Below are 27993 nucleotides of genomic sequence, written 5' to 3'. Positions count from 1 at the left end.
ATTTCAAGGTTTGAAAAGGGAATACTTTAGGGGGCCTGGGGGGTTCAGTCCACTAAGCATCTGACTCAATTTCAGCTCAGGTCATGATCTTACAGTTTGTGAGTTCAAGCCCCTTGTCAGGCTCTGTGCTGATTATGCAGAGCCTGCTCAGGATTTTCTCTCCCTCTCTCTCTGCCCGCTCACACTTGCTTTTTTTCTCTCTCTAAAAATTAATAAACCTAAAAAAAAATTTAATAAAAATAAATAAAAGGGAATACTTTGCCTCTTAGATGTTTCTGGTGAGAAACAGTGGTCATAGGAGACTCTGGAAGTTTAAGTTTTAGGCTGTTTTTCCTGCCACATTAAATGAAATGACAGTGCAGAGTACCAAACTTAGATCGTTGGTAGTTGATGATATTAAATTGTTAGAGACCTAATCATCGGGTGAAACTGAGGCAGAAAAGGAGGAAAGGAGAACCCATATGGATAACTTAAGAAATGAACAGAAACCGCAAACTTCGCCTTTGTGGCTCCGATAGTCCAGCCGAGGTGTGGAAGAGAGCCCTTTCCTGGAGTGCCTACCACTCCCCGTGCTGGTTACTCCACAAGTGTCACTCATTTCACAGACACTCTCAAGAATTGTGGTCCCATTTTACAGATGAGGAAACAAAGGTGAAGAGAAATGAATCACACAAGGCTGGTAAGTGGCAGAGGTAGAAATTGAATCCAAGTCTTACTGATTCCAAAGTCACTGCTATTTACGTGAGGTAGGACTAGAAGCCATAATCATGTAAAGATCACTTACTACTGTAAGCAAGTGACACGCGTATAAAAGAGCATGAGCATAGGGTCCCTAGTGGTCCCAGAAGGGAAGCCTGGCTGTCCACAGGGGCTTGGATTTACTCATCTTTGTCGTGCACATCGGCCAGTTACCACCCTCATCAGTGTTTGGTGGAATAAATGATAAACTGTCACTTTCTTTCTTTGGAATGTGCGTTTCCGACAGAAAAGTTACTTCATTTGCATCCATAAATTCATTGAAACATTACAAGTCTCTAGATATACTTGTTGAAACATGTTTTTTTTTTTAAATTTTTTAAATGTTCATTTATTTTTGAGAGAGAGAGAGAGAGAGAGAGCGAGCAGGGGAGGAGCAGACACAGAATCTGAAGCAGGCTCCAGGCTCGGAACTGTCAGCACAGAGCCCGACGCGGGGCTCGAACTCACGAACTGTGAGATCATGATCTGAGCTGAAGTTGGACACTTAACCAACTGAGCCACCCAGGAAGGAGCCCCAGGGGATGTTTCTCATGTCTAGATATTTTCTTCCCCTCTCTGCTGGGAATGTAAACCCCAGGCAGATATTCACTACAGCAGGTGGGCCCGATCCAGACAAGCACTTCCAAAACGAAGGATGACTAGATCTCACTTAAAACGACTGCATTTAGATTAGCTTTAAACCTGGAAGAGAAGGACAAGTAAATATCCGAAAAGGTAAGCACTAGAGGGCAGTCTAATTTTACGCGAGGAAAGCGATTGTTCCCACGAGTTTCGAGCCTCGGCGCTTGCCGTCGCCGGTCCTGCGGCGGAGCCGGCCGCGCCTGCGCGTTGACTGGGCGAAGGTGGTACTTCAGGCTGCGGGACAGCGCGGCAGTAGCTCTTCAAAGCGGAGCCGGGAGTTTTCGCCACCGTTGCCGCCGCCATGAGTCGCAGCTATAATGATGAGCTGCAGTTCTTGGAAAAGATCAATAAAAACTGCTGGAGAATCAAGAAGGGCTTCGTGCCCAACATGCAGGTGAGGCGGAGAAACAGGAGCCGGTGGGGTGGCGGGGCCTTCTCGCCTGGGGGCCCGCGGCGCCTCCCCGCCCACCCGGCCCGGCCTCCCCGTCGCTCTCCCTACCCCTAGCTAGCGCCCGGGCCGCCCCTGCCCCCCGGCAGTGTTCCGACCGCCGCCACCCCCACCCTCCGGCCGGCCCCACCTCCCGGCCGGAATGGTCCCTAGGCCACGAGGACCAGCAGAGCGGAGCGTGTCTGGGAAATGTACGTGAACACGAAGTCGGCGCTTGCGAAGCGCTTTGACACAGAAGTCTCAAAAACGCCCCGTAAGATGTTACACTCCCGAGCTTCAGAGACGTTAGTGGTTTTTTTTTTTGTGTTTTTTTTTTTTTAACCCGGTGGCACAGCCGGTCCGGGGTGGAGTTGCTGGGACACGAACTCCGTTCCTGAGTCATGCTGGTCATCTGGGTGACGTTTACAGAACGCTGAAGCAAGTTGCTAGCCTTCACTGTTCTGTGTGGGTTTTTAATGAGACGTTTTTTGTGTCTCAACAGTTTAAGTTCACAGGTCAGGGTAGCCTGTTTTTAATAATCACCTCGCTGGGGCGCCTGGGTGGCGCAGTCGGTTAAGCGTCCGACTTCAGCCAGGTCACGACCTCGCGGTCCGTGAGTTCGAGCCCCGCGTCAGGCTCTGGGCTGATGGCTCGGAGCCTGGAACCTGTTTCCGATTCTGTGTCTCCCTCTCTCTCTGCCCCTCCCCCGTTCATGCTCTGTCTCTCTCTGTCCCAAAAATAAATAAAAAAGGTTGAAAAAAAAAATTTAAAAAAAAAAAAAAAATAATCACCTCGCTAAGGATCGGGTGGTGACACGGCTTCCTCTACCCCCACCCCACCCCCCCACCCCCAGCAAGAAGCCCCCCACCCCACCCCACCCCCCCAGCAAGAAGCCCAGCCAGGACTCGATACCCATTTTACTTCGCTTTCCTCTGGCGGAGTGATGTATTCCCGACGGAGCCTTGGGGACCCAGTCCCAGGGAGTGTGAAACCCCGGGCTCAACTGTATTTCTCGGGCTTCATTGCCATTTGTGTCTATTATCTTCCATTAAAGTGAAGGAAAAAAGGCATTTTTAAGCTTTTGGTGCATATGTTATTAAATAGCTTCTGAAATCCCTTAAGGTGCCTTGTAAGTGTATTGAAGGTTTGTGATTTGGTAAAAGTTCCTGATAGCCATTTCACTCTTTTACTCAACATCAAAACTTCCTGAGTGTCCTCCATTGAGCAAAGCACCTAGCTAGACGCGGAGAGGAGAGAAAAAGCTCCGGTCCTAAGATTCTTTTTTTGCTGTTTTCCATTTAGCCAGTTCCTGTTGATGGAATCTGGTTCCCTGAAAGAAGGAATAGGAACTAACCATGGCATGATCATGGTGACACACTGTCCGTGTCTGGTAGTGATTCTGGCTTGACCTGGGATACACACGCGGCTGCTGATTCTGCCCAGGAGCAAGTCTCATTTTGCTAGGCACTTGTGGTTTAACTATTTGTACAACAAACACTTCACCACCACTTCTCGCCTAAGAGGGGTGAGTTGAAATCTCCATATACTGCTCCTAAAAAGATACAGATTCTGCTAACCCTGAATTGTATTCCCATTCTCATTGAGATTAGTGACTTCACAGAGATTGCCCCATCCTACTTAATCTCCATTCCTCCCTTAAGACCCCTGGGCTGCACTAAAAATTCCTCTTCCCTAAAACACCCCCCTCCCACCTTTGTCATCTCTGTGCCTCCTTTGTCTCCTAAGTGTCTCCTAAGCTCAGGTCATGTCCCTGTTCTTTGAACGCTAGTTCAAACAGTGAACACCCGTGAAACCTCCGCGGGCTCCCTAGGCTGCTGAACCACCTCTGCATCAGTTTCTCTCATGGGACACGCCTGTCATGGCAGTTGCCTCGTGGTACTCTTAATTTTCTAGTCTGGGCTGCATCCTGGACTGGAAATTCCTCAAAAATGGGATCTTTCATATTCTTTGTTTCTCCCCTAGTGGCCCAGTACAGTGCCTGAAACATAAGTCCTCGGTAAATGTTTGGTAAATTAATAATTGTGGCCCTTATGGGGCACCTGGGTGGCTCAGTCCGTTAAGAGTCCGACTCTTAATTTCATCACAGGTCATGAGCTCACAGTTCATGAGTTCGAGCCCTACATCGGGCTCTGCGCTGACAGCAGAGGATTGGGATCTCTCTGACCCTCTCCAGCTTATGCACATGCACACACACACTCTGTCTCTCAAAAATAAATAGCCATTAAGATATATGTTATAAAAATAAATGTGGCACTTAGAAAATTGTACTGGAGACATTTTCCTTCAACTAGTATTGTTATTCATGGAGAAATCCTCTTATAAAAGAAAGAGATTTGTCCAGATGATTAAGTGTTAAGTCTTTATCCATTATCCATTAGTGGGCAGCTCCTTCATAATATTTGATCTTTGATAAAAATGTTCTGGCCTTTGGTGTTACATAATTATGTCCCCCATTGCCTTTTTATGTTCTGTTATCAAGCTTTTTTATCCTATTAAAACTAACTATATAGATTATAGAACTAAACACACAGCTGCATAGCTACATGTTAAATTTTTGCTGTTTACCTAAGTATAGATCTGCAGATCAGCATAGGACACAATAAAGTGTAACGTGCTATTGTCTTAAGCACGAGCAAAGTACACTAAGGTCAGATGACTGCATTTTTATGTTTAGAATATTTTGGTTTTTTTTTTTTTTTTATTCATCTATTTATCAAGACCCACTGATTTTTAGAAGCACAAGAGCAGTAGGACTTTTGACCTTAGAGCATAGTTGGAAGACTGTGCTTTATCACACATGCAAAAAATATTTTACCTGTTGAATTTTTTTTTAACATTCATTTTTGAGAGAGAGCGAGCAGGAGAGGGGCAGCGAGAGAGGGAGGATCTGAAACGTGCTCTGTGCTGACAGCAGAGAGCCCGATGCAGGACTCAAACTCACGTACCCTGTGCCCCTCACGAACTATGAAATCATGACCTGAGAGGAATTCAACCAACTCAGGCACCCAGGCGCTCCTACCTGTTGAATTCTAAAATATGGCTTCGAGAGTAGGAGAAAAACAAAATAATTTGTGAACATTGCAACATTAAAATATATTTAAAGATAGGAACATCTTGTAGTCTTTGGAAGTTTTCTGCTTGCTTAAGAGAAAGTGTTTTATAAAGAATAAAGCCAAGTAAGTATTATATACAGTATTTATATTCTATCCATTGCCTAGACACTGGGCATGTGCTCAGACATAGTTTTTCCTTTTCTTTGGTACCAGGTTGAAGGAGTTTTCTATGTGAATGATGCTCTGGAAAAATTAATGTTTGAGGAATTAAGAAATGCCTGTCGAGGTGGTGGTAAGTACATTAGAGTTTTACGTGTGGCCACATAAATAGTGTCTTCTCTGTGGTCTGAAAATAGTAACTCAGTGATAATTTAAAATACAAAAGTATTGTAGCTGATGATCAAGACTTAAATGAGACCAAAACCTGTTACTTATTTGGATCACATTGTTAGCCACCTGGCTTTCTAGAAACTATTTGGAGCTGGGTGGACCTGGTTGGTTTCGCAGCTAACCTTGGGCAATAAAAGCTACCATTTATTGTGCACTTACTGTGTGCCAGGCAGTGTACATAGATGACCTCATGTAATTCTTCGAGTCACTTTAAGAGGAGGATATTATCTCCATTTTACACGTGTAAGTCAAGGCTCAGTGACATTAAGTAGTTTCAATTTGTCCAGGATTGCAGAGCTTCTTGGTAACAGAGCCAGAACTCAAAGCCAAGAGTATCTGATTCCAAAGTCCATATTCTTAACCAGTACACTGAGTAGCCTCACTGAACTTCAGCTAATCTCTTCTATAAAAGAGAATTTTATTACATTTATCTTGCAGAACTGCAGTAATGTTTACAGATAAATGTATAAAGCTCTAATATAACACTTTAATGGTGATGATATAAAAATGGAACCTAGTTTTAACCCTTTTATTTTCAGCTCGACAAACCAAATCCCACTCCTCTCCCCAGCAGGACATCCTGACTTGCCTACAGTGACACAGCAACCAAGTGACAGAACTGGGCCTAGAGCCCCCTATCCCCTGCCTCTCAATCCAGTGTTTTCCCAGCTTGTTCACATTGCCCTTCTTTGTCTCTTACAGTAAATCCAGTGTTGATTTTTTTTTTTTTTTTTTTTGGTAAATAATATAAACTGTTGAAAGAATACATTTTTTTTACATGGGCAACATAAAATTTAATAGTTGTTTTACATTTCCCAGTACAGTGTTTGCAGGTACCCTTCTCGTGGTATGCACAGAACACTGACGCCGTGTTTCTAATCCCTGTGATTGACCTCACTACCTTCCTTTGTGTGTGCTGCCTTCCCCCTTCATCTCAAACATCCTTTCGTGTTTTGTTGTTCTGGTAGTCCTAACCACTACCCTTCATTTCATGCAAGCTAGAAACATATGAATATCCTGAATGCTAAAAATCAACCGTGTCTCCTTTTCTAATACTGAATTTTTGTCTTCAGGTGTTGGTGGCTTCCTGCCAGCCATGAAACAAATTGGCAATGTGGCAGCCCTGCCTGGGATTGTTCATGTGAGTCCATGTTCAGAGTTTTAATCATTTATGTTTCTCTTCGTCTAAAAACTTGCTGAGTGGGCGACTGGCCACATATAACTGCTAGTGGTGTCATTTAGATAGTGACTTTCAAACACGTAGAAATAACCATGGGACTTAAGTCATTGAGTCTGGGTAACATCTCAGTTTCGGTTCCCTTTTGCTAGAATCTGTAAGCATTCAAAAACCTTTGAAGTAGTGTTGTTTTCTTGTTTCTTTGTCACAGTCCATCATTATTCCTGGATCAGTGTACCAACATTGAAAGTTTCACTCTGGCCCCATTCGAGAGGATAAATGGAGAAAGAATGGACAGAAGTTTAAGGGTTAGGACTGTGGAGCAGAAAAAAGGACAATGTAGCTGTTGTAGACATGACTGGAAAAGGAGGGTGGTGGCGGTAACAGGGAGGCCCGGTGGAGCTCCACGTGGGGCCCCCTCCATAGTCTGACATTCAGGTTCCACCATCAGAAGAAGATATTAAGTCCTTACAACAGACTTTTTTTGAGGTCTTTATACCATTTTCTGTGCTGGCACTTGGCTTGTGTGTTTTTTAAGTGTGTAGGTGTCTCCATATGTCCTGACCATGTTTGACCTGCATTCTTCCTGGATCAAGGCTGTTTCCAGGCCCCAGATATAGACAGTATACAGTATTCCTACCATCAAATGGATTATATTTTCCTGTGATTGCTTAAGCACTAAGGATCTGTATAAATCAGATTATTTCCCTTCATGTAGCCTGACATGACCACAATTTGTCCGTGTCTAAAGATTATCTTTAAAATGTAATACTACCGGGGCGCCTGGGTGGCTCAGTCGGTTAAGCGTCCGACTTCGGCTCAGGTCATGATCTCACGGTCCGTGAGTTCGAGCCCCGCGTCGGGCTCTGTGCTGATGGCTCAGAGCCTGGAGCCTGTTTCGGATTCTGTGTCTCCCTCTCTCTCTGACCCTCCCCCGTTCATGCTCTGTCTCTCTCTGTCTCAAAAATAAATAAACTTTAAAAAAAAAAAAAAAAAAATTAAAAAAAAAAATAAAATGTAATACTACCTTAGGGGCACCTGGGTGGCTCAGTCGGTTGAGTGTCCAACTCTTTTTTTTTTTTTTTTTTTTTTTTTTTTTAATATATGAAATTTACTGTCAAATTGGTTTCCATACAACACCCAGTGCTCATCCCAAAAGGTGCCCTCCTCAATACCCATCACCCACCCTGCCCTCCCTCCCACCCTGCCCTCCCTCCCACCCCCCATCAACCCTCAGTTTGTTCTCAGTTTTTAACAGTCTCTTATGCTTTGGCTCTCTCCCACTCTAACCTCTTTTTTTTTTTTTTTTTTTTTTCCTTCCCCTCCCCCATGGGTTTCTGTTATGTTTCTCAGGATCCACATAAGAGTGAAACCATATGGTATCTGTCTTTCTCTGTATGGCTTATTTCACTTAGCATCACACTCTCCAGTTCCATCCATGTTGCTACAAAAGGCCATATTTCATTTTTTCTCATTGCCACGTAGTATTCCATTGTGTATATAAACCACAATTTCTTTATCCATTCATCAGTTGATGGACATTTAGGCTCTTTCCATAATTTGGCTATTGTTGAGAGTGCCGCTATAAACATTGGGGTACAGGTGCCCCTATGCATCAGTACTCCTGTATCCCTTGGATAAATTCCTAGCAGTGCTATTGCTGGGTCATAGGGTAGGTCTATTTTTAATTTTCTGAGGAACCTCCACACTGCTTTCCAGAGCGGCTGCACCAATTTGCATTCCCACCAACAGTGCAAGAGGGTTCCTGTTTCTCCACATCCTCTCCAGCATCTATAGTCTCCTGATTTCTTCATTTTGGCCTGAGTGTCCAACTCTTAATTTCAGTTCAGGTCATGATCTCACGCTTCATGAGTTCAAGCCCTACATCAGGCTCTGTGCTGATGGTGCAGAGCCTGCTTGGGATTCTCTTTCCACCCCCTACCCCGCCCCTCCTGCGCACTCTTTCAAAATAAACTTAAAAAAAAAAAACAACAACATAATACTACCTTAAAGTTAGTATGTGGCCATCCTATATCATGTTACATTGAGGCTTTTCTGTTTTCTGTTACCTCAGTTAATGGTCAGAGTTTATTTTTTTTTATTTTTTTATTTTTTTAACGTTTATTTATTTTTGAGACAGAGAGAGAGCATGAACGGGGGAGGGGCAGAGAGAGAGGGAGACATAGAACCGGAAGCAGGCTCCAGGCTCCGAGCCATCAGCCCCGAGCCTGACGCGGGGCTCGAACCCACAGACCGCGAGATCGTGACCTGAGCCAAAGTCGGAAGCTTAACCGACTAAGCCACCCAGGCGCCCCGGTCAGAGTTTATTAAAAAGAGTTTTTCTTGCTATAGCTAGCTTTATGATTAGGAGACTTTACACTTCTTTCCACCAATAGAGAAGATATCCTGAAAACAGAATCTTGATTTGGGAAGACTTTGGCCTATAACCTATTTGAGAATTAATATGACTTGTCAGGCAACCAGAGAGCCAGGTTGAGAAAGCTGGATTTCATTTTCTAATTCTCTTTCAGCGATCTATCGGGCTTCCTGATGTCCACTCAGGTTATGGGTTTGCTATTGGGAACATGGCAGCCTTCGATATGAATGACCCCGAAGCAGTGGTATCCCCAGGTAAGGTCACACTGTGCACGTCTGCCATCAGGTGTGAAGCATAGCCCTTCTGGAACAGTATGGACATCTCTCAGTCTCATCATGTTCTATCCTTTCTTGTTTTCTCATTTACTGAGGGAATTAATTGTGAGCACTCAGAAGCTATTAAAACATCAAGTAAAGCATACATTTATTGAAAATTATTTGGGCTCCTCTGCGCCAGGCACTTTTTAGACATTGGCTACAGAACGAACTGAAACACTTCACTGGCAAATTATGTGTCTTCTTTGTGTCCCAGTTAACTTTTGGGAAAATGGGAGCCAGTGTTACTTCCACGTAGCATCACCGTAAGGATTGAATGAGTTAAGCTGTGTAAGATACTTAGCACAGTACCAAGTACGTAGGAAGTGTTTGGGACGTGTTTGCCCTCATCATCATCATTATGATTGATGTCTAGTTGTATATATCTTTTCTGGTGTGGGGTGCTTTCACTGAAAATATTTCACACCAGATAATGTCTTTGCTTTCAGAGTCTGAAAAAGAAATGAAAGTTTAAATTATATCTGGAGAGTTCTGCCTTTTGCGATGGTGGATAAGCTTGTTTCCGAGCAATCCTCTGCCAAGAATAACAAGAAAGGCTGAATAAAATTTTTAAAACAAAATAAGAGAGAAAAACACATCTGATTGGAAGCGTAGGAAAGCTTTTGAAACAATAAGAATTTGTGAGGCAAAGACCAGAGAAAAAGTGCAAATATGTGAGCGCTGCATTTAGCTCTCTTTTTCTCCTGAGGTAATGGCAGATTTCAGTCAGTAAGGATATAGATTTGAACAATCCAATTAGCAAACTTGACGCCTTGACCTCTAATAGGTACGTGTGGTGTGTGTGCACACATGTCACAGTGCATCCAAGAACTGTGGAATACACATTTTTCCAAGTGCACACAGAATGTTCACAAAATTGGCCACACTGCTGAGCCGTAAATCGGGTCTCAAATTTTAAAGCATTGAAATTAACAACAGTTCTCAAACTTTTTGGACTCGACCCCTTTATCCTCTGAAAAATGATTGAGGGCTGTTCTCAAAGGCTTTTATCGGTATTTACCTTACCAGAAATTAAAACTGAGAAATGTGTAAAACAGTAACACACAAGTACGTGTTTCATTATCCATCATCTTTCACGTAGCCTTTGGAAAACTGCACAGAAGAGAAAAGTTTAAAATGTAAATAATATGTTAGCATTATTTTTTTAAGCTTATTTATTTTGAGAGAGACAGCATGAGTGGGGGAGGGGCAGAGAGAGAGGGAGAGAGGATCCCAAGCAGGCTCCGCACTGTCAGCATGGAGCCTGATGAAAGGCTCAAACTCACGAACCATGAAATCATGACCTGAGCCTAAATCAAGAGTCGGACGCTTAACTGACCAAGCCACCCAGGGGCCCCATAGCATTAATTTTTTTTAAGTAGGTAGGCTTTATGCCCAGCATGGAGCCCAGTATGGGGCTTGAACTCATGAACGCAAGATCAAGACCTGAGCTGAGATCATGAATTGGATGCTTAACCAACTGAGCCGCCTAGATGCCCCAGCATTATTATAGTTACTCTTACAGACCTTAAAGCTTTCCTGGACCACGCTTAAGTACTCCTGGTACCAAAGGTATTACTTATTACAGTGGAATTAAGTTAGAAGTCATTAACAACAACAAAAACTAGGGGGAAATCTCATATATTTATGAAGTAAGCATGTGTGTTTAAATAACCCACAGGTCAGGGGCGCCTGGCTGGCTCAGTTGATTGAGTGTGTGACTCTTGATTTTGGCTCAGGTCGTGATCCCAGAGTTGTGGGATCAAGCCCGGTGTCGGGCTCTGAGCTGAGTGTGGAACCTGTTTAAGATTCTCTCCTTTGCCCACCCCTCATGGGCATGCATTGTCTGTCTGTCTGTCTCTCTCTCTCTCTCTCTCTCTCTAAAATATAAATAAATAGGGGACCTTGGGCAGTTCAGTCAGTTAAGCGCCCAACTCTTGGTATTGGCTCAGGTCATGATCTCACAGTTTGTGAGTTCGAGCCCTACGTCAGGCTCCGTGCTGACAGCACAGAGCCTGCCTAGGGTTCTCTCCCTCTCTCTCTGCTCCTCCTCCACTCTCTCTCAAAATAAATAAACTTCTAAAAATAAATAATAAAATATAAATAACCCATGTGATCAAAAAAAGATCGTAGTGGGAACTACAAAATAATTGTAACTGATGTTAATAAAAAATACTGTCTAAAAACTGGGTTATTATTAATGCCAAATGTAGATAGAAACACATGGTCCTAAATGTACAAATTAGAAAAGAAGAAAGGCTGAAATGTCAGTAATCTAAGCATTCATCTCAAAAAGCTAAAGAACAACAAACCCAAAAAAGGTAGAAAGATGGCAATAATTAACAAAATTAATGAAATGATATATAGTAGAAAGGATGAACAAAGCCAAATATTGGCCCTTTTAAAAAGCTAATAGAATTCATAAACCCCCAACAAGAATGATAACAGAAAAAGAGAAGCACATAATTCCCATTTTAATCTCTAGATGACAACTCATTGCTCATTACCACTTTCCTGGCCCACCAAGTACCTGTAGTATGTACATCATTTTAAACATCTTGATGCCATCAGACTTTACCTACTTTGTGGGTTCCTTAAAAAAATAGTTAACCTTGGGGCGCTTGGGTGGCTCAGTGAGTTAAGTGTCTGACTTCAGCTCAGGTCATGATCTCGCGTTCGTGAGTTTGAGCCCCGCGTCGGGCTCTGTGCTGACCGCTCAGAGCCTGGATCCTGCTTTGGATTCTGTGTCTCCCTCTCTCTCTGGTCCTCCTCTGTTCGCACTCTGTCTCTCTCAAAAATAAAGACTAAAAAAAAAATGTTTTAAGTTCACCTTTGAAAGAATAGCTATCTTTCACACCCTGTATTAATGGTGAGAAACCACAGGTAACATTGTTCAACTACCTGGTTTTGCTGATCTTTGACTAACTTTTCTCTATTTTATAGGTGGTGTCGGATTTGACATCAACTGCGGTGTCCGCTTGCTCAGAACCAATTTAGATGAAAGCGATGTCCAGCCAGTGAAGGAGCAGCTTGCCCAGGCTATGTTTGACCACATTCCTGTTGGGGTGGGATCAAAAGGTGTCATCCCCATGAATGCCAAGTAAGAAGACAACTTTCCAATAAATAGAGTGAGAAAGAAAATAACCACAATGACCCTCGAATTCATATCTAATGTAGGACGCTGAGGAGATGGGGATTATTCAGTCACTTTTTAGGAAGTGGTAATGCATTATTCTTTTAAGCGTGAGGTCCTGCCTATATATTAGAGACATTAGTCAACAGATGTTCATTAGAACAGCTTTTGACATACAGAATTTATAGTAGAATAATACCAACTGACAGTTATTGAGCACTTCCCACATGGAAGGCGCTGTGCTATGGCGTATGTATATCCTGTCGTTTCATCTAGATAGTAAACCTGGTATTATTCCCAATTTACACGAAAGGAAACTGAGATTTAAAGAGATCATAGTAGGGGCGCCTGGGTGGCTCAGTCGGTTGAGCGTCCGGCTTCAGCTCAGGTCACGATCTCACGGTTCGTGAGTTCGAGCCCCGCGTCAGGCTCTGGGCTGATGGCTCAGAGCCTGGAGCCTGCTTCCAATTCTGTGTCTCCCTCTCTCTCTGCCCCTCCCCCATTCATGCTCTGTCTCTCTCTGTCTCAAAAATAAATAAAAACATCAAAAAAAATAAAATAAAATAAAATAAAGAGATCATAGTAAGGGTGCCTGGCTGGCTTAGTCAGGGTCATGAGTTTGAGCCCCAGGTTGGGTGAGCGTTCTTAAATAAATAATTTTTTTTAGAGTGTATTTATCTTGAGAGAGAAAGGGAGAGAGAGAATCCCAAGCTCTCTATCCTGCTGACACACACTCTCACTCTCTAAACAAAAACAAAACAAGCAAACAAAAAACAACTTAAAAATTCTTAAAAATAATAAAACTATAATATCTCTTGTATGGCACTTACTATTTTTTTTTTTTTTTTAATGTTTATTTATTTTTGAGAGAGAGACAGAATGCAGGTGGGTTAGGGGCAGAGAGAGAGGGAGACACAGAAGTAGAAGCAGGCTCCAGGCTCTGAGCTGTCAGCACAGAGCCCGACGCAGGGCTCGAACTCACAAACCGTGAGATCATGACCTGAGCCAAAGTGGGATGCTCAACCAAATGAGCCACCCAGGCGCCCCGACACTTACCATTTTATGTTGCAATTATTCATGTAAGTGCTTTCCTCAAAATACTGGAATTGCTGAGAGCATAAACTTTGCATCCAGCACAGTGTCTGGTACGCAGGTGACAGATAGTAAATGGGACTGCTTCCCTCTACCCTGTTGAGATGTGGTCATCGTAGCTTTTGCTCTGCCTTGGCTGTGAAATGACCAGACCTTATTACTCGCTCAGAGACTTGGAGGAGGCCTTGGAGATGGGTGTGGACTGGTCCCTGAGGGAAGGCTACGCGTGGGCTGAAGACAAGGAGCACTGTGAGGAGTACGGAAGGATGTTGCAGGCTGATCCCAATAAGGTCTCCGCAAGGGCTAAGAAAAGAGGCCTTCCTCAGGTAACACTTCGGAAGAACAACATGCTCATTTTTACCATATATTTTTGTTGAGGGCAAAAGTTGTCTTCTATGTGGCAAATATAATCCCCAGGTTTTTTTTTTACAGTATATCAAAAAGAACACAAACTTGTTTATGTTTTGTTGTTACTCTTTTGGAAAGGTATTAGGATCTCGCAGATGTTCATAAAATAAAACAAAGTGTGCTGAATTAGAAATGAATGTGAGAAAAGTGGGATATGATTATAAGGCTTAAAATGTATCCCCAAATTGCGTATGAACATACTTTGACAATCTGCAGATTTGGCTGAATTTTCTGGAGCCTAAAGTGAGAAGACATACGTTGTCAATTTATGGTGTTCATGAGATCGTAATATACCACATGTTTGAAATCTACAGCTAATTGGGATGGCTTTCCACTAATTCGCTGTGACTGTGGGCAAGTCTCTTTTGCTTCTCTGGGTCGGTTTTCTTATCTGAAAATTGGAATAGTTAAAACTAGACACCCTCTAAAGACTCTTTCAGCACTTCTATTCCATGGTCCCTACATTTATTAATTCCAGTTATGGAACATATTCTTTCAGTGGTGGATAGTGGTAGGTGTCAGTGAACTCATTGATGTTTCAAAAAAACATTTGAGGGGCGCCTGGGTGGCTCAGTCGGTTGAGCGTCCGACTTCAGCTCAGGTCACGATCTCACGGTTCGTGAGTTCAAGCCCTGCGTCGGGCTCTGGGCTGATGGCTCAGAGCCTGGAGCCTGCTTCCAATTCTGTGTCTCCCTCTCTCTCTGCCCCTCCCCCATTCATGCTCTGTCTCAAAAATAAATAAACATTAAAAAAAAATTTTTTTTTAAATAAAAAAAAAAGAAAGAAAAAAAAACATTGGAATTTGGACCTTGTGTAGGAGTCCACATTCACCAGAGTTCATCTCAAAATTTGACCTTTCTCTCCACGATGTTTAAAGTGTCCTATGAGCCCTTTAATGGTCTGAGTTTTGGTTTATGAAGCTTTTTATATGTGCATACCTCAAGCAGATAATGATACACTAAACTTCAAGAACTACTGTACCATATTTTTTACTGTGTATTGCTTTAAATGCATGAAGCATTTCTAAGGCTCAGAAATGTCTTTGTTATATAAAACATTGTGATTATTTTTTGTTACTGGTTGTTTTTACCTATTTGCTTTTTAAATGGATTTTTTTTTTAAAGCAGAATTGAAGCTATTTTTATCATTCTTACTTTTGCAGTTGGGGACCCTGGGAGCAGGAAACCACTATGCAGAAATCCAGGTTGTGGATGAGATTTTCAATGAGTACGCTGCTAAGAAAATGGGCATCGACCATAAGGGACAGGTGTGTGTGATGATCCACAGCGGAAGCAGAGGCTTGGGCCACCAAGTAGCCACAGGTATATTCTGGACCTGAGTTTTGACTTAGTGCTCAAACATGCATTTATGGAAATAGAGATTTAAGAGAAAGCTCTCAAACCATACCGTGTAGGTTTTACTATTTCACGTCATGTTGAAGATTAAATGAAATAGTATATGTAAAGTGTTTATACATTTATGACATATACAAATATGTCTTACGTACCTATACTGCAAGATTAAGTATCATGGTGGATTCACTGAGGAAATGGGCAAGGACCTGCCCTCAAATTATCTCAAGAAAGCGATGTCACGTTCATTAAAATGAAAAGATAGTAGTTGATAAAATGCTATAGAAGAGTCGATCTAGAGTCTGTAGGAAAAAGATTTTGGGAGTGGCGTGAACACATACTATTGCAGTTTGGACAATCACGCACAAAGGACATTCATGACCGAAAAACAACACGGACAAAAGAGGAGGCAGGGGAATAGCACAGTCTCTTTGATGATAGTGTGTGTGAAAGGATTTATGAATATGTGGAAAGGTATGTAGACACATGGAAATTATTACTAACCTTAAGTTGCATGTTATATAGTTCATCCTTCTATGCATGTTTCATCCTATGGGAATTTAGTAATTTGGGCCAGACTGACCCATTAGAATCTTTAATCTAGCAAATATATGGAGCATTGACTAGTAATACTGAACTTTCTACTGAGTATTCTGAGCACTTCGTCATGAATTTGGTTTTTCTGCAGTTCTAGCAACCTGTCTCCAACTCTTTTCTGTTAAGTCATTGAAAGATTATTTTTAAAAACCATGATGGTAATAAAGTGTACTTTACTGCTTCTATTCATACATTCTCATGCCAAGAAAGGAATAACTAAGATCATATTGTTGCTGTTTGAGTACACATCTCATTCCCCTTAAAAAGTTCCTGGAGGGAAGGTGTTGTCTTCGTAGCCCACGTAGCTTCTGTCACACAGCTCTGACAGAAGATGCATAATAAGTATGTCTTGACCAAGATGAACTTAGAAACACTTCAAAGGGAAAGTTGCATTTTGCTTTTCAAAGAATGGGCTTGAGTATAGCCTGCTTTTCTGCAATCTGAATTACAAAGGGAAAACTGGCTGGTTCAGACTTGCTTCTCTCTTGTCCAGATGCACTGGTTGCTATGGAAAAAGCCATGAAGAGAGACAAGATCATAGTCAACGACCGGCAGTTGGCTTGTGCTCGGATCGCTTCCCCAGAGGGTCAGGACTACCTGAAGGGAATGGCAGCTGCTGGGAACTATGCCTGGGTCAACCGCTCTTCCATGACCTTCTTAACCCGTCAGGTACAGTTGAAGTTGCTCTTCTGTTATTCACGGTGAAGTTTAAAACAGAGCTTACAGAATTTGGTTTTCAAAGTGTAACAAATATTGGAAATATTGGGAATGTCCAGGCTCTTGGTGTCTCCTCGAACCAAATCAGCAGGGTATCAGGCATGGGGAATGAGGGAAGAAGAGAGCCAGAATTGTTCCTAGAGTTTGCCTTGAGCAGCAGAGAGGATAGAAGTGCCATCCACGAAGACTAGAAGGCTGAGGAAGAAGTTCTGAGGGTGGGATCAAGAGTAGCCCAGCAGCTTTTCAACCAGCATTGGAATTTACAGAGTGGAATTTGCGATGTGGTGTAAAACATGGTTTTTGTCTTTTATGTGAAGATTAATAATACTGCTGTATTTGAGCTCTTAAACCCCTCACTCCCTTCAGAAACAGATGAGCTGAAATCAGTTAGGTGAGTTCTAAAAAGCTGGTTCTGGCTGCTTTTAACTCAAGCTTTTCCCCTTAGGCTTTTGCCAAGGTCTTCAACACAACTCCTGATGACTTGGACCTACACGTGATCTATGATGTTTCTCACAATATTGCCAAAGTCGAACAGCACGTGGTGGATGGAAAGGAACGGACACTGTTGGTGCACAGGAAGGGATCCACCCGAGCTTTTCCTCCTCACCATCCCCTTATTGCTGTTGATTACCAAGTATGTACTAAGCCATTTGTGGTTTCAAGCCATGGGGGCATGATTTAGGTGGCTCTAAACATGGGTGAATTTAAACAGAAAGGCTGGGGTGCCTGGGTGCTCAGTCAGTTGGGCATCCAACTTCGGCTCAGGTCATAATCTCACAGTTTGTGAGATCAAGTCCCGCATCAGGCTCTGTGCTGACAGTGTGGAGCCTGCTTGGGATTCTCTCTCTCTCTCTCTCTCTCTCTCTCTCTCTCTCTCTCTCTCTCTCTCCCCCTCTCCCTCCCTCTCTCTCCCTCTCTCTCCCTCTCTCTCCCTCTCTCTCCCTCTCTCTCCCTCTCTCTCCCTCTCTCTCCCTCTCTCTCCCTCTCTCTCCCTCTCTCTCCCTCTCTCCCTCTCTTCCTCTCTCTCTCTAAATAAATAAACTTAAAAAAAATAATAAAGAGAAAGGCAGCAGTTGTGAAAAGAAAATCTGTCATCCACGAGAACAGTGATTTCCAGTCTTCTCTGAAGCAGTGACTCCCCCTATCATCTGCTTGCAGTGGGCTGTATAAAACGTCCTGCATGGACATTATTTTACTCCATAAAGGTGATCTTTTCAAGGCCTTTGAATGATTGGAAAGCAAGATTAAAATTAAAAGAAAAGAATTTTTTTTTCTTCTTCTCTTGCTATCTGGCTGTGATAGAGGTAGAAGGGCCCTTAGTCTGCTCCCATTGTACAGATGAGAAAACCAGAGCTTGAAAAGGGCAAGTGCATTCCCTGGGATGGTTCTTCCTAATAACACTTCCCCAAATGTTTGGATTTGGCTTTGCTCTTACATTGTGTGTCTTCTGCTGCCTTCCTGGCCCTCACATTTTCACTCCCTTCCACTTCTCTCTTGATTATCAAAGAGTTAAAATAATTTCATAATACAGTTGTGAAAACAATGTATTTAGAGGCCCAGGTTTTTCCCACAGTCCTACAATGTGAGAGGAAGTGTAAATCTCAGGCATAAAAAGCTCATGCTTTTCTAAATTATATTTGATTTGTGTATCCTCAGCTCACTGGACAACCAGTGCTCATTGGTGGCACCATGGGCACCTGTAGTTACGTTCTTACTGGCACTGAACAGGGCATGACTGAGACCTTCGGAACAACTTGTCACGGAGCGGTAAGGAAAACAGAAACTTAGGTAGAAATGCTCTCTTCCATTTAATCGTCTTTTTGCATTTCGATAGGTAAATGTGTTTGAGCATTAACAAAGTTGAAGTTTGGGTCTGTCTTGTTTTCTACCTGAATTTATTCCCATAGAATACACTGTCTAATGAACTGACTAAAGTCACCTAGTGTCTCTACTTTAGTGAAGTCATTGTAGCGCCAGGGACTGTTCCTCATCTCTGCAGGTCTATAAAATCCAGACTGAGAAATTGTCAGACCAGCACAACGGATATAACTTTAACTGATGCAAGTTTACATCAAAGCTTATCTCAGTGATTCACTGGACCTAGTCATTTGCATAATTTGCTCCTTACTAGATAGGTCCACTCAAGATTTGGGGGATTTGCAAATCACAGCCCAGGCATAGACTGCATACACACCTATTTACCATATCTCCTCCTTCATTCTAAGTCAGGTGTTGGTAAACTTTGTAAAGCATCAGGTGGTAAGTATTTTAGACTTTTGGGCAAAAAGCAGCCGTAGACAATACATAAACAAATGGGAATTGCTGTGTTCCAATAAAACTTTATTTACAAAAACGGGTGGTAGACCAGATTTGGCCCACAAACCAGTTTGCCAACCCCTGTTCTAAGCCATGAGAATGCTTAGCTCATGATGGAGTAGAAAATGGAAACTAAAGTATCTTTTATAGGACAGACCTTCACAAATAATATTTAAATCCTCCTTTTTCTCTGATCCTTTCTCATGTCCAGCTGCCTCCCAATTCCTAATTTTAACCCAGTGATCAAAACCAGCACATCTCACACCATACATTAGCAACACCTGGAAGCACATTTTTAATTGTCACAGTGAGGGAGAGTAGCTTTGCTGCTGGCATTCTAGTACAGGCCAAGGATGCTGCTGAACATTCTACACAAAGAAGTATCTGGTCCAAAATGTCAGTAGTGTTGGGGCTCCTCGGTGGCTCCGTTGGTTAAGCATTCACCTTCAGCTCAGGTCATGATCTCATGGTTCGAGCCCTGCTTTGGGCTCTGTGCTGACAGCTTAGAGCCTGGATGGAGCCTGCTTCGGATTCTGTGCCTCCCTCTCTCTCTGCCCCTCCCCCTGCTCATGTTCAGTCTCTTTCTCAAAAATAAATAAACATTTAATAAAATGTCAGTAGTGCTGATGTTGAGAAACTGTTTTAAATCACAAAGCATAAAGTTTTTGTGATAATAGACATACTGTTTATATTAAAATCAATGTATTTATATTGAATTAATAATAGTAGTTAGAAACACAAAACTGAATCTTTAAATACTGAATGTTTTGTATAGGTGGAAATTTGTTTTCCAGAAGGATATGATGAGACTTGTAACAAAAGACACCTAATAAGGTTAAGAATACAGAAAAAGATTGTTTATTTATTTATTTATTTATTTATTTATTTTTAATTTAAAAAGAAGTGAAGGAAAAGGCATATAATCCCAAGGGCTTAAATAATTGCTGGAATTGAACATAAATTGTAGCTCAGAATTTATAAAGTGAAGTTCATTCTGTCCCCAATCCAGGGCCGTGCATTATCCCGAGCAAAATCTCGACGTAATTTAGATTTCCAGGATGTCTTGGACAAACTGGCAGATATGGGAATCGCAATCCGCGTTGCCTCGCCCAAACTGGTTATGGAAGAGGTAAGTGAAATTTTGATAAATATTCAGCATAAAACTGTCTCTGATTTATGCCACTACACAGAACAATTTTTAGTATTGCTGTATTACATTTGTTTGTTTTTAAATAACCTCAGTTATAGTTTATCTTTGTCTTTTGTGTGGAGATTAATTATAAGCCAAATACATAAGAATGATTCTTACCTTTCTACATATTAAACTTTAAAAATTGTTTGAGCTGACTCATTTTAACTTTTCTTTTGCACAGCTGTATACTTAAATTTGAAAGCTGGGCACCTGGGTGGCTCAGTCGGTTAAGCATCCAACTCTTAATTTTGGCTCAGGTCATGATCTCACAGTCATGAGATCAAGCCCCACATTGGGCTCCGCACTGGGCGTGGCGCCTGTTTAAAATGTTCGTTCTCTCTCTCTCTCTCTCTCTCTCTCTCTCTCTCTCTCTCTGTCTCTCTCCCTCCCTCTCTCCCTCTCCATCTCTCTCCCTCCCCCCCTCCCTCCCCTTCCCATGTTTGTGCACACTCTCTAAATACATACAATACATAAATAAAATAAATTTGAAAGCACATTTGAAAAGGGAAGGGTAAGATGTTTAGGGAAATAGTTTTGATTCAAAAGGGAGCCAAGATTTTGTTTAAATTATATGTATGTTATGTACAGATATGTACATATTGGAAATAGAAACAACATAACTTTTTTTTAAACATTTACATTTTTTAACTTTATTTTTTATTTTTTTATTTTTTTAACGTTCTTATTTATTTTTGAGACAGAGAGAGACAAAGAATGAGCAGGGGAGGGGCAGAGAGAGAGGGAGACACAGAATCTGAAGCAGGCTCCAGGCCCTGAGCTGTCAGCACAGAGCCCGACGCGGGGCTTGAACTCACAGACTGTGAGATCATGATATGAGCCAAGGCCGGACGCTCAACCAACTGAGCCACCCAGGCGCCCCAACTTTTTTTATTTATTATTGAGAGACAGAGCATGAACATGGGAGGGGCAGAGAAAGGGGGAGACACAGAATCTGAAGCAGGCTCCAGGCTCTGAGCTGTCAGCACAGAGCCCAACATGGGGCTCGAACTCACAAACTGCAAGATCATGACCTGAGCTGAAGTCAGACACTCAACTGACTGAGCCACCCAGGCGCCCCATAACTTTTTTTTTTTTTAAGTTTAAAAGAAAGGTAGTCATCCAGAAACTCCGTGCCCTAACACAACTGTTACCTCCTTTTTTAGGATGCTGACTGCCATTTTTTTCCCTAAATGCTTTTTTTAAAACTAATTATAATCATAGTTTACAAACATTTTGTAGTCCTTTTTTAAATTTAGCACATTACTGTAGTATTGCTTGTAAGGATAAAACAGTTATTAATGATTGCCAAATCATTAATTAATTAAGTTATTTTAATGATCAAATTAATAACTTAATCATTAAAATAATTTAATTAATGGTTGCCAAATAGTCTCCCAGTTAAGTACCATGAGTTTCTGCCCATATTTGACATTTAAGTGACTTCCAGATTTTGCTACTATAAATTAAGTTGTAATGTGTGTTTTCATGCATGAAGCTTTTTTCCAGCTGTTTTAATAATTAGAATGAAGTCCCAAAAGTAGGTTGAGTCACAGAGTATTACAAAGCCATATTTTTTAATAACTATTAATTTTTTCTGATTTTAAGAATAACACCTGTTTAATTAAGAGATTTTGGAAAATGCAAAGAAGAAAACAAGCCATGTAAAATTCCACCAGCCAGAGATAACCTCTATTAACAGTTGGTATTTTCCTTAGTTGCATGTTTTGCATATGATTTTTTCATTGACTCGGGAAACACTTATTAAACATCTGCTATAGTTAGGTGCTGCTCTAGGTGCTGCAGAGAACAAAACCAACAAATCCCTTTCTTGTGAAACTCAGCACACAGTAAAAGATGTAGTGTGTTGGATGACAGTAAGTGCTATAAAGTACAAATGGGATGGGGATAGGGAAAAATCAGAAGTGGGTGTAGTTTTAAGTAGGGTGTAGAGGGTGATACTTGAGTGAAGACCTGAAGGCAGTGAGGGGGTGGGCCGTGTGGGTATATGTGGGGATCTAGGGGCAAGCTTTCCAGGCACAGAGAACAGCCATGTGCAGAAACCCTAAGGCGAGGTTATGCTTGGGTGTTCGAGACATAGCAAGGAGGCCACCGCGAGGGAGATGAGGTCAGAGAGGCGGGGGCACCAGATCATGTGGGTCCTTGCCGAAAACTTTACAGAAGGACTTTTGCTCTTCTTACTCTGAGTGAGATGATGGGAAGACATTGGAGAATTTTGAGCAGAAGAGTAACAGGGTCTGGCACCCTGATGAGAATATTCTAGAAGAGAAATTGATAATACAGGAAAGCAGGGGGAATTACTGGAGCAGTGTCCTTGGGTAGAGGAGAGGAGATGGAATCGGATGTGCAGGTGGTTGGGCTTGGTTTTGCTAAGAGCTCAGATAATGAATTATTAATGAAAGGACAGAAGGTAGGATGCAGGTAGTCAGGGAGGATATGGTGAGAGTTTGTGGAGATTCTATTCTGGCTGTTTCTCTTGTTTTCAGTGTATAGAAAGTAGTACCAGCAACTAGGAGTAAGGCTGCAGGAGAAGGTAGGAGATGACCATTTAAGAGAAATAGTAATCAGCCTGGGGAAGTTTTGGGTGGTTGCCAGGACAGCAGCAGGCGCCTACTTGAGCTAAATTCAGTGATGGGGCGTTTTTCAACTACATTCAGCCGTGTAGGTGCAGGCATGAAATAGATGTTGAACTAACTTTAACCAGGTTTGCAAGTACGGTGCAGTGGGAAAGAAGCAAGGTTGTTACGGGTGTTGCAAAAGGATTATAGGTCTTGTTGGAGATGAAGCACAGGAGGGGAGTGAGCTGGAAACCTAGCTGTCGTCACCAGCATGACATGCTTGAAATTGAGATTATGGAGGAGTTGTGATCACTGGTAATGATAAGTTCTGGGGTATGGCCCTGGGTGGGAGTGAATGGCCAAGGTAAGCACTGAGGGAGCAAAACTCGGAGCGCCTGGGTTGCTCAGTTGGTTAAGCATCTGACTCTTGATTTCGGCTCAGGTCATGATCTCACGGTTCCTGAGATTGAGTCCCCACGTTGGGTTCCGTGCTAACAGTGCAGGATTCTCTCTCCCCCTCTCTCTCTGCCTCTTCCCTGCTTGTGCGTGCTCGCTCGCTCTCTCTCTCTCTCTAAAAATAAACTTGAAGGAGCAAAACTCAGGGAACTAAGAAGCCAAGATACTGAAAGGATCCTCTTCCTAGATACTGAAATCCTTTGGAATTATTAGCAGGAGAGAGGGACACTGAGCCAGGATCAAGAAATCTTCAGGTAATGCTAGGGAGTGATTCAGAGTCTAGCAGGGAACTACATCAAGAAGGGGTAGAAAAATGTTATGACTGTGAGACTCAAAGCTGAGAGTACTTAGGGAGGAAGGAGCACGAATGGTCTGGAAAGAATCAAGAACAACAAGTCTGAGCCTAATGATAGGACCCCATTTAGGAGGGAAAACAGCTACTACTTCAGAAAATTGGAGGTGGAAGTAATATCCCTAGGGGAGATCTGTGTTTCAGCACGAATGGGAAGGTAAAGGGAATGTTCAGAGAAGAGGGGAAGAGGGAAAGGATTCTGCACATGACTCTCTGGAGGGAGTTCCAGAGGCTGTGGTGGGGAAGTTAGAAGTTGGCAGGGAATGGGACATGAGCTAGAAAGGGCTATGTGCAGAGCCCTGTGGGAGTCAGCGGGAGGCCTGAGCGTCTGTGCTGACATGACCAGGAAGAAAGGGTATGTGTAAGGAAACTGGTTCTCATGGTGGCAGGACAGTGACCAGGTGGGAGGGTGGGTGGTGGTTTTGCTGGAAAGTCAGAGATAACAGTGTGTGTGTACATGTGTACACATGAATGTGTGCACATACACTGACAGTAATATACATGCATTGAACAGAACTTTCCCTTATTGTGAAGGTAGTATATGTGCATTCCAGAAATTTTGACAACTGCAGAAATATATAAAGAAAGAAAATCAAAATGGCCAGTAACTACCATCCATAGATAATTACCACTAACAGGATTGTTTGGTGCGTGTCTTCTCTGTCGGGTATTGGTGTATATGTTTTATTCAATTACTGCTTTTCATAGTAATACCAGTAATATATGTTCTATGGGGAAATTATGAGAACTACAGAAAAAATATAAAACAGGATGGAAGTGTTTATCTTACCATCACCCTTACCAACACTGAGCTCGTTCATCATTTTAATCCTTATTTGACAGACAAAAGAATACTCAGTATTACTTTAATGTGCATTTCTTTAATCCCACATGAAGTTTAATGCTTTCAATGATTCCATTTTAATAGACTTTGATGATGTCTAACTCCTCCCTTGCAGGCTCCTGAGTCCTACAAGAATGTGACCGACGTGGTGAACACCTGCCATGATGCTGGGATCAGCAAGAAGGCCATTAAACTGAGACCAATTGCCGTGATCAAAGGATAGAGCACTGACCGAAGCTGCCAAACGCGACTGCCTCTCATGGAATGGAGGTGGACTGAAATGCTCCTCAGACGCCAGACTCGAGACCTGACGGGTTCCAAATTGTGCAGCTATAACTGCCTGTTGCAAAGTAGCTGGCGGGCGGCTGCTGCTTTCAGGAGCCAGTGTTGTAACATTACCTTCTGGGAGGAGTCCCACTGCCCTCCTTTGGAAAGGGTGGATATACTTCCTCCCTGATTGTCCCCCAGGTTTTAGGAAAATCTGTTGAGGGGTGCAGATAGGCCAAGATACTGCCTGACTCAGTCCTGTAAGTCTTTATTCATCAGAATGAACCTGTTTACACCAAGTTCTGTTTATATTCTGAGAGGTGTTGTGAAGAGCATCCTATTAACTAAGAGTTTTGAAATGTTTTCCTTGCCCTCCTCCTGTTGTCAATTTGTCCATTTATCCACACATCTTCCCCCTTCCCCTGAACCCAGCAAAACCCTGAACACCGCTCTCACTTGGAAAGTACCCGCGGAGTCCTATGTGGATATTAGATGAATGGATAATGGGACACATTGAGCAGGGAGTGTGTATGGAGGTGTAGGAATAGGAGCCCAAAAGAGAACATAGTTTTTCATAGACTTGCTGCTTTTCTCATTCTAAATATGAGGCAGAGTTTTGACTTCCCTGCACAGTGGCACCTGCTGGTATCTGTCATTAATTAGGCCTGGTCTAGTAAACTGTTGTTGGGTGATGCCTTGCACAGCAGCAGCAGAGAACCCTCACATAATACCGAATGTCTTATGTTTGTGATTGAATTATTATAAAAACATGACATGACCACAGCTGCGATGTCAGTGGGTGCCGTGTGACAGGTTGACTGGTCTTGTGCCACCCAATCAGATTTTGTGTTCTGTACTGTGACACCTGAGGTGTTAAAGTTACAGGTTACTAAGGCCTTTCTTTGTTGAGTCCAAACAGCCAGTAAAATAGAAAAATCTAATAAAGTTACAATATGTTGTTTATATTTTGTGCTTAGTAGTTTATAGCCTAGGACAAGTAGTATTTTTGCTTGATTCACTTGGGTTAGCGTTGCTGTTCCCTCATTTTTCTCGCAGGTTACTTTCAGCAACTCACTCCAAAATATCGTATCCTAAAACTCATCCTTCAACTTGTAATAAAAACCCTCACTAGAGTATCTTGTACATGCTGCCGTTTGGAAGGCTGGAGAAGGTAGACATCCTCTGAAAAATGGATGTTCTGAAATAGCACGGCATGTCTTTACTCAAATATTTTGATGGTAGAGTTTGAAAATAAAGCAGTTAGGAATCTTAATGCAGTAATTCTAGGTTACTGACGCCTTCAGTCTGGCCTAGCCACTGTTGACAAGGATGCAGTTACTGGTGAGCACTGGAGGGCACTTCAACACGAGGAACAGGCTTCCGGCAGGCGCTAGACTCTAGAGGTGAGACCGTGTTGGAGTGGAGACTCCCTCCCTCTAACCAGGCTTTGCTTGGTGACATGTCATTTGAAACTAATTCAAAGCAAGATCACCTCCCAAAACATGTCATTGCAAGAAATGCTGTGCATCATCTTAAATACGTATGTTGAGTTTTATTAGATGCTTTGAAAGTTACTCTTCAGAGAAGTAAGAGGAGGAACAGGTAGGAGAACTACAGAGAATCCTTTATGCGATGGCATTTCTGCTGTATAAGCTTTTCTTGTCCGCCGCATTTGCAGTGAGCTTAGCCCTGTTAATGACCATAGGGGGTAATGGTTAATATTTTGAGTTCAGAAAGAAGGACACAGATACTGTTTTCCTTGTTCTAAAGATGTTATTTTCCCATTTGAGGCAGAAAGCCACTTAAAAATAAATGTTCAAATGAAGCGGACATTACCAGCTGTTTCGCCCTGAGTAAAAATACCCTAGGCCCGTCCCGTGCTCACGCACAGCCGGAACACCCTTTGATAAGGCACCGTGTGGCTCCTTCAGGCATGGAGAGGAGTCATTAGCACTGCACATCTTGGTCCCTCACTGAGGACCTCTGAAGTCAGTCTGTTTATAACTAATATTCTCAAAACCTCACATTGGTTGTGATGTATATTGGTACATCCCTGTCGTCAGTATATGGTTGGGAAAACCACTTCATGGATGTAAGCAAAATAGGAACAATCACTAATTTTCTAATGTTACAACTTTCCTGGGGCAGCAAAGAGACGAAGGTTTAAATACTGAATTCATCTTGCAAATCCCACTTTGATCCCCAAATTATACTTCATATAACCTTCAAAAACCACTGAAGCACAGTGTTTTTTTTTCTTTCAGCTTTTCCTGTTTTTCCTGCTTGAGACTGCGTATTTTTTCCCCATGTTCATGATAAAGTTTTCCTCCCTCCTATTTCTGAAAGCTCCTCGCAGACCTCACCTGTGTTGCTGAGACACATGCCGCTCCCTGTGCCTATAATTCCAGCACACAACTCACACATCTGTACTCACGTCTTAACTTCCATCATTCTTTTTGCATCTGCTCCAGTGCTCAACTATGTGGGATTTTTAGATCCAGAGAACATGATCCGTGGCCATCTGGATTTGCTGATTATGAAGATGCTGTTAATCACCAATCAGGCACATCGGGAATACTGCCAAGTGGTTTTAATAGATCTGGATCTTTAAAAGCTGTTGTTCTAAAACTGGTATCTGCTATGTGAAACACCAGTGATCCAAGGAGAGGCGAATGTTACGGGAGAGGGTCATGTCCAGAGAAGTGAGTGGTGATTTCAGTTGTACCTCACAGAGAGTGCATAAACCAAGTGCCAAGCATATAGTAGGTACTTAACAGGTTAAAAATCACCATTCCTGCTCTGTAGTTAACCCAATGCTTTTATGTAAAGTTTTAGTTCTTAATGAGGAAAGAAAGAATGATTATGTGAGCCATTCACTGGAGTTTAATGAGGTTGGCAATGTAGGTATTATCCCCTAATAACAAATTAGAATATGGCCTCAGGTCTAGCAGCTAGCCCAAGGGCACCCAACTAATGACAGAGGCATAGAGAACAAGGTCTTGTGACTATCCTGTTTATGCTGTTTTCCTGACGTCACACTAGCTCCTAGAACCATTTTGTGCTGCTTTTCCTATTCAATACTGGAACCAGCCAAGTCCAGTCTGGAACTTTTAATGTGGAGTACTCACAAACATCTCTTAAATGGGATTGCTCAGCCTTGCTGAGGCAGGTCAGAGATTCTGACCACCATTAAGGATTCTGTGATGAACTATAAAGGCTTTATTCTGCTGGATGAATGTGTGAAACAGGCCTCTCCTTTTGCCTTGTTTTATAGTCCACATGTCCGTAAAATACAGGGAGTCTCAAAATACCAAGCACCTCCAGGGACCCCAGCACCCTGGAACCATGTTCCCACTTTTAGAGTGTCAGCTTTAGAAGGTCTTCTGGACTTTGCCCACCTCAATTGCTGCACGTTTCTTTCCCAGGGTGGAAGAAAAACCGGGTAGTCTGGCACCAAGACAGGTTACTGATGTAAGGATACCCTTTGCTCCAGTTCAAAATTCGTGTTTTATCAATCGACAAGCATTGTATTTTTACTGTGCAGAGTACCAT

General features: G+C 42.4%; 1 protein-coding gene across 1 annotated transcript; it reads left to right on the top strand.

Annotated features, from left to right (window-relative positions):
• Window positions 1-1587: 1587 nt before the first annotated feature.
• Window positions 1588-26276, top strand: RTCB (RNA 2',3'-cyclic phosphate and 5'-OH ligase). The gene is made up of 12 exons (XM_078449504.2): window positions 1588-1774; window positions 5095-5173; window positions 6345-6412; window positions 8980-9079; window positions 12083-12239; window positions 13534-13690; window positions 14935-15094; window positions 16215-16390; window positions 16884-17072; window positions 18095-18205; window positions 19764-19883; window positions 24290-26276. The coding sequence occupies exons 1-12, from the start codon at window positions 1682-1684 to the stop codon at window positions 24395-24397; spliced, it is 1518 nt and encodes a 505-aa protein (XP_078305630.1). The 5' UTR covers window positions 1588-1681; the 3' UTR covers window positions 24398-26276.
• The last annotated feature ends 1717 nt before the right edge of the window (window positions 26277-27993 follow it).

Source organism: Panthera onca, chromosome B4 (genome assembly GCF_046562875.1).
Source record: "Panthera onca isolate mPanOnc1 chromosome B4, mPanOnc1 haplotype 2, whole genome shotgun sequence".
NCBI classification, from domain to species: domain Eukaryota; kingdom Metazoa; phylum Chordata; class Mammalia; order Carnivora; family Felidae; genus Panthera; species Panthera onca.
This window is presented reverse-complemented; position numbering and strand designations above follow the sequence as displayed.